The 16,135-nt window shown below is 34.9% G+C and overlaps 1 protein-coding gene across 1 annotated transcript in view; it reads left to right on the top strand.

Annotated features, from left to right (window-relative positions):
* LOC111154359 (contactin 5) overlaps positions 1-16,135 on the top strand; it is a 560,291-nt gene that overhangs the window by 156,737 nt on the left and 387,419 nt on the right. Inside the window, exon 6 of the mRNA XM_022513913.1 lies at positions 2,707-2,910. Within this exon, the coding sequence (XP_022369621.1) occupies positions 2,707-2,910 (204 nt within the window). The remainder of the gene's footprint in view (positions 1-2,706; positions 2,911-16,135) is intronic.

The following is a 16,135-nucleotide window of genomic DNA, read 5'->3' as shown; positions in this document are numbered from 1 at the left end:
AGAAAGGTTCAGAAAGAGGTTCAGAAAGAAAAAACAAAAAATGAAAACAATTAAAAAAAAGAAAACGAATAAAGAAAAATATAAAAAAGAAAAAATATATATATATTAGATAAACTAGGTAAAAAACGTTAAAAAAGAAAAGGGTAAAAGTTAAAAAAATTTGCCAGAAGAAGAGAAAAAAAAATTGAAAAAGAAAAAAAAATTAAATTAACTGCAAGGCTAAAGAATCATGGGGAGAAAGCCATGAGTTCCGTTCCTTGCTTTCTCCTCCTCTGGAATTCCGCTGCTCTCCTTGGTATTGAAACTGCAGTCCTTGGTAGGTAGTCCTGGCTGGGTTTCTTGTTGATCTTCTGGGGGAGGGGCCTGTTGTAGTGATTCTCAAGTGTCTTTGCCCCAGGCGGAATTGCACCGCCCTTACCAAGGGCTGGGCTGAGTAATCCGCTCGGGTTTGCTTTCAGGAGCTTTTGTTCCCTGAGCGCTTTCCGTAGAGTTCCTGAGGATGGGAATGAAGATGGCGGCCTCCCAGTCTCTGGCCCAGAGGAGTCGAGAGCCCAGGGCCCCACTCCTCAGTGTGCCCTCAGAGAACAGCGCCCAATTACTCCCGTCACCCTGGCCTCTGGCCGTGCTCTGAGGTGACCGAGCCTGTGACCGGTTCAAGGTAACCCTGAGTTTAGAGCTCACTCCTCAGCTCTGTCTCTGTTGCCGGCTTCCCCGTTCTAATACCTGCAAGCTCTGTGACACTCAGACACCCCCAATCCTTCTGTGACCCTGTGGGACCTGAGGCCACGCTGACCCTGCCTGGGCTTCACCCCGGTTAAGCCTCTGGAGCGATGTCCCTCAGCGGAACAGACTTTTAAAAGTCCTGATTTTGTGCTCCGTTGCTCCGCCACTTGCCAGGAGCCGACCCCTCCCCCCACAGTCTATCTTCCCGTCGCTTTGGATTCACTTCTCTGCCAGTCCTACCTTTCAGAAAGTGGTTGATTTTCTGTTTCTAGAATTACTGTTCTTCTTCTTCTTCGATCTCCCGTTGAATTTGTAGGTGTTTGCAATCTTTAGATAAGTTATCTAGCTGATCTCCGCTACCTAAATTAGTCTCAGCCTGCTACTTCTCCACCATCTTGACTCCCTCCGACCACAAGCTTCTTAATATAAGATACACACACCATGTTAATCTTTGTTTAATAATTTTGATTTGCCTCTAATCTCTCCAACCTCCTCTCTTAGCACTCCTTTTCTTGAAATTGTCAGTCCAATAACACAAAACTGTTTGTGGTTGTCCATTCATACCATCCAATCCTTGTGTGAATGAACCTTCACTTGGCCTCTTTATTCAAATATACGCTTGCCTTATCAATTTCTCTAATACCAGATATTATATCAAATTTTATTTGCCAAAATTTGGGGCACCTGGGTGGCTCAGTGTGTTAAGCCTCTGCCTTCAGTTCAGGTCATGATCTCAGGGTCCTGGGATTGAGCCCCACATTTGGCTCTCTGCTCAGCAGGGAGCCTGCTTCCCTTCCTCTCCCTCTGCCTGCCTTTCTGCCTACTTGTGATCTCTCTCTGTCAAATAAATAAATAAAAATCTTTAAAAAATTTTTTTAAATAATTTTTATTTGCCAAAATTAAAATCCTAGTTTTACTCCACCCATATCTCCAAAGAACTGCTACAGACTACAGTCTGTCCATTTTAGTAAAAGGAAATACATTCTTCTAGTTGCTCAGTGAATCAGGCCACAAACCTAAATCCTTGAGTACTCTTTTTCTCACATTTCATAATGAATCCCTCAGCAATTCCTGTCAACTCCCCAATCACATTTTTACCAGAAACAATACTGTCACTACCATCACTCTAATGAGAATCATTTCTTTCATGGCTTTTTTGAAAATAGTCTCTTAGACTAGTGGGCATTATTCCTCTTGCTTCTCTTCTGCATGCCTACTTTGTCCTCACATTGTCTTTTCTCTACCCACTAGTCAGAGAGAACTTTTGAAAACATAAATTCACATGTTCTCACCTCTATCACTTTCTCTCTTAACATGCTTTAGTTTTCTTCATAGCACTTATCACCACTTGACATACACTTGTGTGTTCTTGGTTTCTTCCCACTAAAATGAAAACTCCATGAGACCACAGACTTTCTTTTTCCCCCACTTAGGAAATGCCTGATCTATTGTGACTCTCAACCAATACTTTTGTATAAATGAGTAAATGAATGTAGTGTAGGTGTCTCTTATTTCAGGTAGTTTTCACTGCTTAGCATGATAAGTACCCCTCTCCCATGCCTTCTTTACAATAGAATACATATCTCCATTTCTTTATTCCATATTGAGTGATAGGCTTGGGTAAATCTCTCATTAGGTTGATCTTAGAGAATGAGAAACTATCTCTCTCATCTTTTTCATTTCAGTGGTATCATAGTGCCAATCATCCAACACACATTTAACACACTTTGGAATTGAATGGATGGATGGATGGGTGGATGGATGATGGATAAATGTTAAACAGCCTTTAGAAACATTTAAAATCTTCTTAGAATCATTAAGAACAATAGTCCTTTGAACATAAAATACTAAATTGTATAGCTATCTGGATCAAATATATATGGCCTTGGAATACATCTAATACAGTAAATAATTTGCTATTTGAGATTTAACTGTTAGTAAAATAATCTGTATATTTCAACAATGAATTTTGTGTATTTTCAGAGATCATCTATAGCTGGGTATTTAATGAGTTCCCTTCCTTTGTGGTGGAGGACAGCCGGCGGTTCATTTCCCAAGAGACAGGCAATCTGTATATTTCTAAAGTCCAATCATCAGATGTTGGCAGCTATATTTGTCTGGTGAAAAACACAGTGACTAACGCTCGAGTACTTAGTCCTCCAACGCCACTCACTCTACGTAATGATGGTAAGTTGCATGGCCTGGATTAAAATGGTGAGCCACCACAACTGTGAAAAATAAAGATGTATTTCTAAACATGTAAGCCTAATACAAATATTTTTAAATTGTCATATTTAAGTATTCTATGTTTTTAGTCTGAGATTATGTATACCTTAGAATAGAAATTTTGACATAGGAAAGTGATGATTTTTTGTTGAGAACTCTTAACCATAATACTATCCTAATCCCAAAGAAAGAGGGAGCCTTTGAAAAGATGAAGTGTAATAAAGCCTTCAGTTTTTTCTTTGTTCTTTAGTGCCTCTATATAACATATGTGTATGAATTGCAAACATTTTATAGGTTCACTTTTCATTACTTTTTTATGTTAGCTACCTTCAAACTGAATGTTCAGCTTTTAATACTTCATGGTATAGTTATAATTGTTATTAGTACTTTTCCAATAATAGAAGCAGTTGGAAATTTAAATTTTAAGTGCAATTCATGCAGAAATTATGATTCTATAATTATAGGTATTGCCATCTATCTAAAGTATCTTCAAATTTAAACACCTCATTTGTAGTTATAGACATTTATAGTTAAGCATTGCATTAAAGAAGTCAAGTGCTGTATTAACAGTTGATATATGATATGTAGCTTGCTCTGTCATGCAATGAAAAATCCATGAAGACGTTATTAAGAAGTGAGCTTGAGAATCCTGATTGATTCTCAAGCTTAAAAAATAATATATTTCAACATTACTCTTTTACATGCTTAGTTTTAGAATATATGCTGCTGTTTCATCACAAGATTTTTGCTGACTATACAGTTTCTCATTTTATATATTTGACATATATCTACATGTACACATATATAATATATATCCTATCTGGTAAAGAGTACACATACAATATCCAGTTTAGAAATAAAGAAGCCAATATTAGAGACATGAAGGGACCTGCCAAAGGTCACATAGCTAGGTAATACAATGGAGGAATAGCTGGGAAAGAAGAATGGAACTTGGGAAACCAATTCAAACTATTGAAAATCGCCAGCTGAGAGATGATGAGGGACAGAATGAAAACAGTGGTAATTGCATTGGAGAGCAGGAAATATGGGGGATATTGAAGAAGTAGAATTACTAAAATTTAATAATTAATTAAATATCAGACTCTAGGAGGAAGTTTTGACACAGTTCATGAACTATGTGAAGATTCTCTTCAAAAGAAGAGATAACACAGATAAAGGGATTGACGATTTGGTAAATGTGAGGAATTCAATTTTTAATATAATGAGATGGAGTTTTCTTGGGAAATCCATGTGGAAATATGTTGTAAGTATTTAGATATATATGTCTAATATATATAGAAGAATGCTAGGCTAAAGAAAGATATTTAAAATTCATCATTGTGTATTCCCTCACTGTAATTAAAGCTATGACTGTGAATATATGGTATCAACATCAAGATTATATGAAAATGTCCATAGGGTGAAAAGAAAAATGGAACTAGATATGATTTTTAAAATTTACCTAGTTAAAAGCTTAGAATTAAGGTGATTTTCTATAGACCATTGCCATAATGTTTCTAAGCATCTTCTCAGTAATTCCTTAAGAATTTAAACATCCTTACCTAAAATTGTAAAAATTTGCTGACTAGCAAATAAATATTTCCATTAACACTATCCATTTATGTAAGAATGTACACTTGGATAGTGGCTGAGGTTGACAAGGGCTGTCTTATTTTCACAAAATTGGTCTAAACATTACACTGACCATCATGAGAGAAAGTAACACATGTATAAATCAGAATCCAAAAACAGATACTAGTTTCACTAGTACTTTAAAAGTTCAGTACCCAGGCCCAGATGTATTCCTTAACTTTATCTTTTGTCTTCCATGGTCCAACATTTCAAGAATAATATAAAAGAATTTTTATTATTATTTAAACTCCCTTGCCCCTCTGTCTTCTATTGCTATTGTTTGGAAAAACTTCCAATGAATTCAACTATGCCCTTAATCTGTGACTGCCTTGAGAATCTGAGAGCTGTGACAGAATTACACCCACAATTGATTCATGATTGCTAAATTCAAATGGGCCTTCAGGAGTGCCTCTCAATCTTATTAAGTTTCTGTGGATGGCTAACTTCCCAAAGAAGCATCTCTGCTTTCCTTAAACTGGACTGCCCCATCACCAGCATGTCACAAAAACTGTATGTTATAAAATTCATCTTCCTACTAACAAAATTAAATCTAACTACATCTCCATTCATACTGTTTCTTCTCGCAAACTATTTCAGTAGAATTGTTATACTGTCCCTCCACCTAATAGCACCAATCCCTCCATTCTTAACTCTTTCCTTTGGCCTTTACAGTACATTACACTGTTTCATATATATCTAGTACTATTCCATTAAACCAATATTTTTTATACTAACTGAATTTACTGATGCAGTTGACATTGTTGACTACTTTTTTTCTGGTGATAAATATTTGTATTTTAAAAAATCATTTGAGCAGTACTACATGAAAGACTTAATAAAGCCAATAAAAAGTAAAATGAACTGTTATATTAAGGTTAGTATTTAAATTAAAAAGAAACAGTTGGGAAAATTTTTCTGAATTGCAATTATATCATTTAGTGCCAGTTTTATTTAAAATTTTATAAGAGGAGTTTGAAAATTCACATGTCTTCTTTCTGTGAATGATCTAGGATTATTGTTTCCTTTGTGGATTACTTTTTCCTTCACCCTTTCTACACTACATTTATGTCCTTTTGTCTGCTAGTTTTACTGTTACACTTTTACAAGTGTTCTAAACTTTTCCATGGAATAACTGTAAGGGCTGAAAATTAAATTTACAAGTTATTATTATGTAATTATCACTCAATATCATATTGTTACAGGTTTTTTAACCTTTTCTTAGATGTGTGTGCTGTACTAGATGTGTTTTTAATAAGTGAAATTTTGAATATAACAAAGAAAATTAGGCTAGGCTTTGATACACATTCAAAGTGTTATCAAAGATTTTTATACACTTTGAATGTGGGTTTTCTTTTTTTCAAAGATTTTATTTATTTATTTGACACAGAGAGAGAGCACAAGCAGAGGGAGTGGCAGGCAGAGGGCGTGGGAAAAGCAGGCTCCCCACTGAGAGGAGACCCAGATGGATGTGGGGGCTCAATCCCAGGACCCTGGGATCATGACCTGAGCCAGAGGCAGATGCTTAACTGACTGAACCACCTAAGCACCCTCATTTTTCTTTTTTTAAATATTGAATGTAGATTTTCCTTAAAATTCCAGATACAATTAATAGTTTTAATAATATTGTTGAAATATAAACATGAGTCATCACAAAACAAATGGTAAATGAAACCATCAGTATGGTTAAGAAAGTCCATGAGAAAAGTATGTTATAAAGAGACATGAACTGAAGACCAAATCTTGCATAATCCAAATTGCTTTGGAAGAGTAAAGAATAAAAATCCTACAAAAGATAATGAGAAGTCAGAGAAGTAACAGGAAAAACAGAAGTGTAGTATCAAGAAAGCCAGTGAAAATGAGTATTTGAACAAGATGTGAGCATACAGCTCAGAATGGTGACTTGGTACATGTATCTGTTGCCTGTTCCCTTTCTGAGACCTTACAAGAAATCCGTATCTTTAATGAGAATGCTGGAGAGAAAGTATTACATTAACAAATAAGACATTTTGATACATTTCTGGGAAAATAAGGAAGGATGTGAATTAAAAGAGTAAATAGATGGAGAAGACTGAAACTTAAAGTTTAAAGGATCTAAAGAAGGGACCAAGGACCATGTGTCTAGTGGAAGCCTAGGAAAAGCTTTGAAATCAAAGTTAGTTTTGGAGGGGGACATAAGAGTGAACAAAGAGGGATTAAAATATGTATGAAGAACAACTGTTTCAATGCAATATTGGAATCCCCCTCCTTCCCTATACCTACATGCAAAAAGAGCAAAGGACAGATCTCTTAATAATATAAGTGAACTTTTCATGGAAGGTTGAAGTAGTTACTATGATAATGATGTACAGTATAAAATCTTCTTATTCTGGCATTTGAGTGTCTGCAGCCTGAAAACCAGTTCCATGCCCTCACATCAAAGCAGAGCTGTCAACACACTTCAACTAGATATCCCCCACCCCTACCTCAGAAGGGAACTAATTGTATAGTTAACTCTCACCAACTTTCAAGCTTCTCAAACTTTACATTTATATGCAATCTAAGAGTTTTTATTAAAAAATTACTGAGCTTTCTGAATGGTTATAGAATTCATACCAGAATAATGTGTAAAAAATAGGAAACTTTTAATATTACTCCAAGAGAGGCACAGATTAGACTGAAATCATTTTTAATTCAAAACTTTCATATCACTATTTGATCTCTCCTCAAAAAGAAAGTAATTGAAAAGTATATTCATAAGAAGGACATATTCCTGAATGTTTTCCCAAGTAGGTGGCATATATTAAACACTTATTCTGAAAATAAAAATAGAATACAATTGTGGATGGATCCATTTATTGTAGCACGGTCAGCTGCAATTCCTGCTGGGTTTTACAAACCTCTCTATGCAGAGACAGGCATTGTAATGGATATTTCTGCAAACTTGGCAAACACCTCTGCAGGGGTTTGAATATAAAAATTATGTTTAATCTGCTGTGACCATACAGTTAGTTATGAAAATCATTTCAAGAACATTTCATTTTAACACTTCTCTGGAAAAAGAAAAAGTAGACCTTTCTAAAAATAATAGAAGCTATATACATAGGCACAGTATTTCCTTTCAAGTACAACTATAATTTTACTTTATAAAATGTATTATTGTAGAATGTATGGTCTTAGCTAGGTTTTTCCTAAAGCTTCCTAAAGCTTGAAACAAAATTTGCTTTTAGGTAGTTAATTGGAATGTATCCCTGAGAGGAGTGAGGGATGGGTTGGACATGAAGCATGAAATAATGTAAAGGGAAGTTGCATTATGGAGATGACCACTTCTATAGGCCACTGGAGCTTGATCCCACAGGACCAGAGCCTTATGAAATGCACTCAGAGCAGTCTTCTTGGTGGACACATCATTGACCTTCCATCTCCCAGCCCCTGAGAGTGGCACCAAAAGCAGTTAACTCTGCACTTGCACTGCTGTCCTCAAGCTGCAACTCTCTGAAACTTGTTGCTCCTGCACAGACTGGTTACAGGAGTAGTTGAGTGATCTTGCCAAGATTATTTGAACTGGCATGTAATAGGGGTCTAAAACATAGATGTGAAGCTTTAGATCTGAAGTGCATAAATGACGTGATCAGTTTCCCTCTGTTGACCCTGTGTGAACTCATCCTCACACATTCACAAATGTATATCTCATACCAACTATGTGTTATATAATTTGTGAGGTACTAAGGATTTAATGGAGGACAAAACAAATACAGTAATAATTCTCTTTTAGTTACAAGGGAGGATATTACCCTAAATACTGAATATAACTTGCATCCTAAGATCTGCTTGTTTTCACTGAGTGCCCCCGAGGCCAGTGTCATATTATCATTTCATTAAAACCAAAACAAACAAAGCTTTTATGAGTAATACCAATTTTTGCTAATAGTTTGGAGGATAATTAGTGAAGTTCTAGCTTCCATATAACACAGTAAAATTTATTGAACACTCCCCTTTATTTTATTTTTTTTTGGAACACTCCCCTTTAAACCACATCTTTCTTTTGCCAAATTTTTATTCCTCCAGCTGCCACATCTCTCCCTCAAAACATTTCTACCTCTCCCAAAGCACTGTTGCCTCTAGTCTCCCTTCAGGGTCTAGCTAACTCTCTCTTAATTATGACTATTTCATACTTTTATTTCTCCTCTCATCTGTGTCCCCAGTCCAATTTTGAAGATTTTTTTAGCTAATTTTATTTTTGTGTAATCAACATTTATGTTTAGTTACTACACATGTAAGACATTGTTCTAAACACTTTATAAGTGTTAAAGGATAGAAAATATATAAAAGCAAATGTTAACTAAATGTTTTTACTGATATCATACAAGATATTAAACACATTTCTAGGGATAAAGAAAATAACCATATTCTGATAATAAGTTTAAATCTTTGAGAAGATATAGCAAAGCATCTTCTTACTATCCATTATGTACAGGACCAGGCTACTCATTTCTCTTCCAGTACAGATGGGATCTTTTCTAATAAGATATCCTTCCTTCCTAAGGTAGAATTCTCTCAGCCACCTTCTCTAGGGCTATAATGGCTCCACAATGGTAGAGAGAGTATAATAGAAAAAGAAGAAAGAAAGAGAGAAAGAAAGAAGAAAGAAAGAAAGAAAGAAAGAAAGAAAGAAAGAAAAGAGGGAGGAAGGAAGGAAGGAAAAGAAAAAAAGAAAAGAGAAAGAAGAAAGAAAGAATGAATGGACTAAAGAAAGAAAGGGAGGGAGGGAGGGAGGAAGAAATGGATGGAGGAAGGGAGGGAGGGAGGGAGGAAGGAGGGAAGAAGGAAAGAATAGTGAGAGAAAGAACAAATGAATCGATCCATGACCCTTTTCCCATCTTTGGAGTTGGAGAGTGCAGTAGGGGGAAGAATAATTGAAGAAATAACTTGAGAAAGTGAGTAGGAATGGATTCAGAGTGCTTACAGAAAGATTGACCTTTGTTAGAAAATTTGTCACTTGTCACAGTGAGAAGAAAAGTAAAAAGATTATAGATGCAGATAACCTACTATTTGTTGGTGGGAAATCTGATGACTTTTTTATTGAAGTACAATTAATATACAGTGTTATTTTAGTTTCAGGGTATAATATAATGATTCAAAAATTCTATACATTTTCAGTATTTATCAAAACAAGTGTACTCAATCTTTATCTATTTCACCCATTCCTACCTACATCTTTTTTTTTTTTTTTTTTTTTTTTAATGAGCTACAGGCAAAGTCATCAGCTGAGAATTTATGTGTGGGCAATAGGTTTATTTTTAAGACAAGAATTGTGTCAACAAGGAAATTATACACAGCTCCATTAATTTGCTACTGAATAATTAAGATCCTATGAGCAATGGAAGGATAAGAAAATGGTATGCCCTTGAAGATTGTGGTAGGCTAATTCTAATTCCTAGAAACTTTAAATGTTACTTTTATGGTAAAGGGACTTTGTAGATGTGACTAAATTAAGGAACTTGATATGGAGATATTACCCTTGATTAGCCTGGATCACTCTAGATGATTAGTGTCAGCCCTAAATGTAGTTGCAGATGTTCTCATAAGAGAGAGACAAAGGGAGGTTTGAGCACAGAAGCGGTAAGGACAATGTGATGATGGAAGCAGAGAATAGAGAGATGTGCTTTGAAGATGGAGGAAGGGTCAGGAGCTATAAAAGAAATATAGCTCTAGAAGCCAGAAAAGGCAAGGAAATGGATTTTATCTAGAGCCTCCATAGGGAAGGTAGTTCAGCCTTCAAGAGGGACCACCTTAATTTAGGCCAAATGAAATTTTAATCTTCAGATTTTAAACTTCTGAGCTCCAGAATTTAAAAGACTGTGTTAAACTTTAAACTACCACATATTTTGTTAAGACAATCATGGAAAACTAATACAAAGAGCAAACAGAAAACTAGAGAAAAGTATTTTTACTTGTCCTGTGGAATATTTGTGGTTCCTGAAGCAGTATGTGAGAGCTGTCTTATTCCTGTTTGCAAGAGTTGATGGTATACCTCTCTTCACTTCTTGGTAGCTTGATATTTTTGTTCAGAATTTTTGACTTAAGGATAGTTCCTAGGGGACTTGGAAAGCTTGTGAGAAGAGCACTCCTACTCTGGTATATTTATCTATGTGAAGGAAACTGAATAATATTAAGGCTTTATGTCAAATTCTGTAGGAATATAGAAACTTATTTGGCTTTTGTTAATCTTTTATTTATTTTGCTGTATGTCCCTCTGGAAAGCTTATCATCTTGATAATCTTGATGAAATAAGAATATCAAGAAAATAAGAACATCAAGAAATCATTGGATAATTTCTGTAAAATGAATATTTGTTTTGCTCAGACAATCAGTCTGGGCTTGCTCGGACAATCTTGACAATCAGTCATTGCATACAATTCTATTTCTCCTCAAACAGACTTATAAAAACAATTTGAACTTTTATCTGTAGAAATAAGAATTTTTATCAAGAAAAACAATGTTCATCATTTAATTAACCCTCTGAATATGTCTTAGAATCTTTGAAGAAATATTTAATAAGTACTTACAAATAATAAGATACAATTGTTAAATAGGTATCTAACTTGGGCTTTTTACTGATTTCCTTGTAATTGTAATTCAGGAAATAAGATACCAAAGGATGTAATATTTTGATATTTAGCATTGTAATTTATATTTAGCATTGAGAATGTATCATTCTCAATATAAGAAAGGAAGGTGAACTTTGAGGTTTTTATTTTTCTGTAAGAGTGGAAGATGTATGTTCAGTTGTATTAATCTGACTTCCTTTTCCATTGTCATGGTGTTCTACAATGTCTCAATTGTTACACTTTCTTTACTTAATAACCTGAAATCTGCATTGATTCTCACCACACCACTCAATGTGTCTTCTCAAAATTGGTCATCTATCTGTTAGTCAAATAGATCAGGGTTTTCTCAGCCTTCATCATTCTTGACCTCTTTGTGGTTTATATTTAAACCTGAAAATATTTTTTTTTCTTAACTTAACTGGCAGTAGACTCTCCCAAAGAGTTTCATCTACACCTTAAACTATCTCTTCTCAATCTACTCCCTAAATAAATCACTCCATGGAATTCTCTATCTGTGTCCATTCACCCATTTGTCTGTCTAGTTTATACTTGGCATTGTTTTAGAAAAGATTTAAGGAGCACTAATCTTGTAAATATAGATATTCCTCCAAGATTCTACTCCTAGTTGCACCTTTATTTCTATTTTTTTTTCTTTAATGAGCACTTCTATTTCTCTGTTTCCAATTTAGAATTTTCCCACAAAGATTTCTCTAGCTGTGTTGTTAGTAAGATCACTTTTCTCCTAGACATCTCATATAAATATATCTGGGTCAATAAAATCCTCCAAACCTCACGACCACATAAATAAAATTCAGGAGTTTGGCAAGCTCTGTGAATTCTACATCTGTGATGTTATTCTCATTCATCTTCTTCTTTCAACTTCTAATTATAATAGTCTTTATTTCTTGCATAGAGCAGTGGCTTTCAACCACCTTTTTCTACAATTCACATAAGGTGAATAATATTTCTATCCAAAACTCACTTTCAAAAGGATTGCCACAGTTTAGACTATGGAAGAAAAGAGAGACTGCAGGTGCAATGCCTGTAAACTAGCTGTTATACCACCTCCTTTATCATCAATCAAAAAAGCTTACAGGAAGCAGGCTCATGAGAGTAGCATCATTTCAGAGATTTAAACTAGAATCTATTTTGATTAATTTTGTTTAAAGTAAATCGGTCAGAAAGTCGGGTTTGATTTACTACGTATATTATTATCCTTGACAAGAGACTTAACCTGTCTGCAGTTCAATTTATTCTTCTGAATATGGGATAGCATGGATACTTGTCTCATGGGATTATTGTGAGGAGTAGTGCATTAATATGTGTAAAGCAATTAGAAAAGTGCCTATTACATACTAAGCATTAGTAAAAGCTAGTTATTAACACAGTATTTATCACAAAATCCCCACTGTATTTCACTAGTGTGTGGGTCATTGCTGATAGGAAATACTTTCCTGGTTCCATTACTGTAGAGTTTATTGTTTCTGTTCTCTACTGTTTAAATTCAAACTCCTCTGTGTAGAACTGATGTTTTAATATAGTTTTGTTTTGTTTTGTGGGAGGAGTAGCAGTGGGAGATGTTTTATATTTTATCACTTGCTTTCTTCATTCGATCATTCTATATTCTTCATTTAAAATCTACTTCGTTATAATCTAAAATTTAAAATTAAAATTTTCTGACTCTATCCCTTTTGTGTTCTGTCTTCCCGAGAAGCCCTCTTAACTCCTACTTCTCTCTGCAAGTATTTGAATGACTAACTAGCTCATACAGCTAGCTAGTTACAATAAGTAGGAATAGAATCTACTAAATAATGATAGTTTGAACTTTATTCTAAAAGTATGTCCTTATGTTTGAACATACTGAAAATCATCTGCCACTTTCATAATACCCACCCACACAACCTTATGATATCTTCATGGAAATTGTATTTTCCAGCTTGCTATTTCCCTTTTCCATTTAATCCTCACAATAACTCTATGAGACAAGTATCCATGCTATCTCCATTACCCAAAAGTTTTGAAATTTTATTATACCCATATTAAAATATTCTACAAAATAATCAACAAATGCCAGCTCTAATTTGACTCCTGAGGACTTTTCCATTTCACCAACATATTGCTTCCAATATCTAAGGTATTTCAATAACCATGACAAAACATTACTCGTGTACATTATTTAATTCATTATGCAACATTATTTGCAATAGTCAAAATATGGAAGCAACCTAAGTGTTCATCAATAGATGAATAGATAAAGAAGATGCAGTACATATAGACAATGAAATATTACTATTCAGCCATAAAAAATAATGAAATCTTGCTATTCATAGCAGCATGGATGGATCTAGAGGGTATTATTGCTAAGTAAAATAAGTCAGACAAAGAAAGACCAATACCATAAAATTTCAATTCTGGAATCTGAAAAATAAAACAAACAAATAAAACAAACAGAAACAGATTCATAAATACAGAGAACAAACTGATAGTTGTCAGAGAGAAGGATAAGCAAAATATGTGAGGGGATTAAGAGGCACAAACTCCTGATTATATAATAAATACATCACAAGAATGAAAATTACAGTATAAAAATATAGTTAATGATATATTAATAACTTTGGGAGAAGATAGTAACTACATATATCATGATGAGCATTTTGTAAAGTGTATAATTGTTGGATCACTATGTTCTAAAGCTGAAACTAATATAAATTGTATGACAAGTATACATCAATTAAAAATAAAAATAATAAAATAACATTTAATAATAAAATTTCTCAAAACCTTTTGGAAATCTATAAACTTGCACCTAATAGGCCAAAGTTTAATAGTGTGATCCTCAAATACTTGCATGAGAATAGTCATGGGTGCCTATAAAAAATTAAAATGTTGGGCACACCCAAGATCTAACCAATCAGAATTTCTGAAGTAGTCCTAGAAATCAGTATTTTTATCTCCAGAAATGCGTAATGAACAAATTACCAATAAACACTTCATTGTTGAGACACAAGGAGTGTTTTCACTCTCCTCCTTCCCCAAATGATCCCAGCAGCCCTCTCCCAACTGAAAGTACTAGGAAGTTTTAAACCCAAAGGATCTTTCTCCCTGAACTGGAAAAGCACTTCTTCAGGTATAGTGAGTCAGCAGGTCCTTCCCAAACAATACCAGCTAGCAGAATGTGCACTGTCTTTAAAAATGTTTACAGGCCTCCAAATACTTCAGGAAACTTCTAAAAAAAATTAAAGTCCTAGACATACTCTTTCCCTGGCAGGTTTCAGGAGAACCTGGGTCTTCAAATGCACTACTAGGACTCCATTAGTAGAGTCACTGTTCCAGGTATTCCTTCAAAAAGGATTGGAAAAAAGAAATAATTTAATATATGTGTGCAAGTTGTCCTTGCCCTGCAAATCCCAGGAATCTGCATTTTCCATAGCACTTCCCAGATATTTCATATTCTATGCAATTACAATTGGGAACCCTCTGCCCACTGTACTAAATCATTACTTGCCAAACATTTGTTGTTGTTGTTTCCCATTAATTACATACCTCTTTTTAGTTTTAAAAGTCCTTTATTATACCAGACAGGATTTCCAAACAAAATCTGGATGAAAGAATATACAGGATCATGTTGGGAGAATCCTACTAAAAATCCAGATTCCTGGGCCCTTCCCTTAGATGCTGTGATTTGGTAGGCCAGAAGTGAAGATTAGAGATATTTATTTTTTACTTTCTCACTGGGAATTTTTATGTTCAATCAGCTTAGGGACTGTCTGACATTTTATTCTATCCAAAAACCAACTGTGACTTTAAAGTGATCATCAAACAGTCACAGTATTTCTTCAATTTGTTTATTGCTTCTAGATTATTTTTTACTAACATATAATGTATTATTTGTTTCAGGGGTACAGGTCTGTGATTCATCAGTCTTACACAATTCACAGCACTCACCATAGCACATACCCTCCTCAATGTCTATCACCCAGCCTCCCCAATCCTCCCACTCTCCTCCCCTCCAACAACCCTCAGTTTGTTTCCACATATTAAGAGTTTCTTATGGTTTGTCTCCCTCTCTGGTTTCTTCTTGTTTCATTTTTCCCTCCCTTTCCCTATAATCCTTTGTCTTGTTTCTCAGATTCCTCCTATCAGTGAGATCATATGATAATTCTCTTTCTCTATTTTTTTAAAGAATTTATTTATTTGAGAGAATCGGAGAGAGAGAGCATGAGAGGTCAGAGGGAACAACAGACTTGCTGCTGAGCAGGGATCCCGATGAGAGATTTGCTGAGCTGAAGGCATCATGTAAACAACTGAGCCACCCAGGCATCCAATAACTGTGTTTCTCTGATTGACTTATTTTGCTTAGCATAATACCCTCTAGTTCCATTCATGTCGTTGCAATTGGCAAGATGTCATTTTTGATAGCTGCATACTATTCCATTATATATATAAAAATCACTTCTTCTTTATCCATTCATCTGTCGATGGACATCTAGGCTCTTTCCATAGTTTGGCTATTATGGACATTGCTTCTATAAACATTCAGGTGCATGTGCCCCTTTGGATCATTACGTTTGTATTCTAGTAGTGCAATTGCTGGGTCATAAGGTAGCTCTATTTTCAACTTTTTGGGGAACTTCCATACTGATTTCCGGAGTGGCTGCACCAACTTGTATTCCCACCAACAGTGTAGGAGGGTTCCCCTTTCTCCACATCCTCGCCAGCTTCTGTCATTTCCTGACTTGTTAATTTTAGCCATTCTGACTGGTGTGAGGTGGTATCTCATTGTGGTTTTCATTTGTATTTCCCTGATGCCAAGTGATGTGGAGCACTGTTTCATGTGTCTGTTGGCCATTTGGATGTCTTCTTTGCAGAAATGTTTGTTCATGTCTTCTGCTCATTTCTTTTTTTTTTTTTTTAATATTTTATTTATTTATTTGACAGAGAGAGAGAGAGAGATCACAAGTAGGCAG

The sequence above is a fragment of the Enhydra lutris genome, unplaced genomic scaffold, assembly GCF_002288905.1.
Source record: "Enhydra lutris kenyoni isolate GAN:26980312 unplaced genomic scaffold, ASM228890v2 scaffoldscaffold37, whole genome shotgun sequence".
In the NCBI taxonomy this organism is placed as follows: domain Eukaryota; kingdom Metazoa; phylum Chordata; class Mammalia; order Carnivora; family Mustelidae; genus Enhydra; species Enhydra lutris.
The sequence above is the reverse complement of the archived record's forward strand: the minus strand, read 5'-3'. Positions and strand labels throughout refer to the sequence as shown.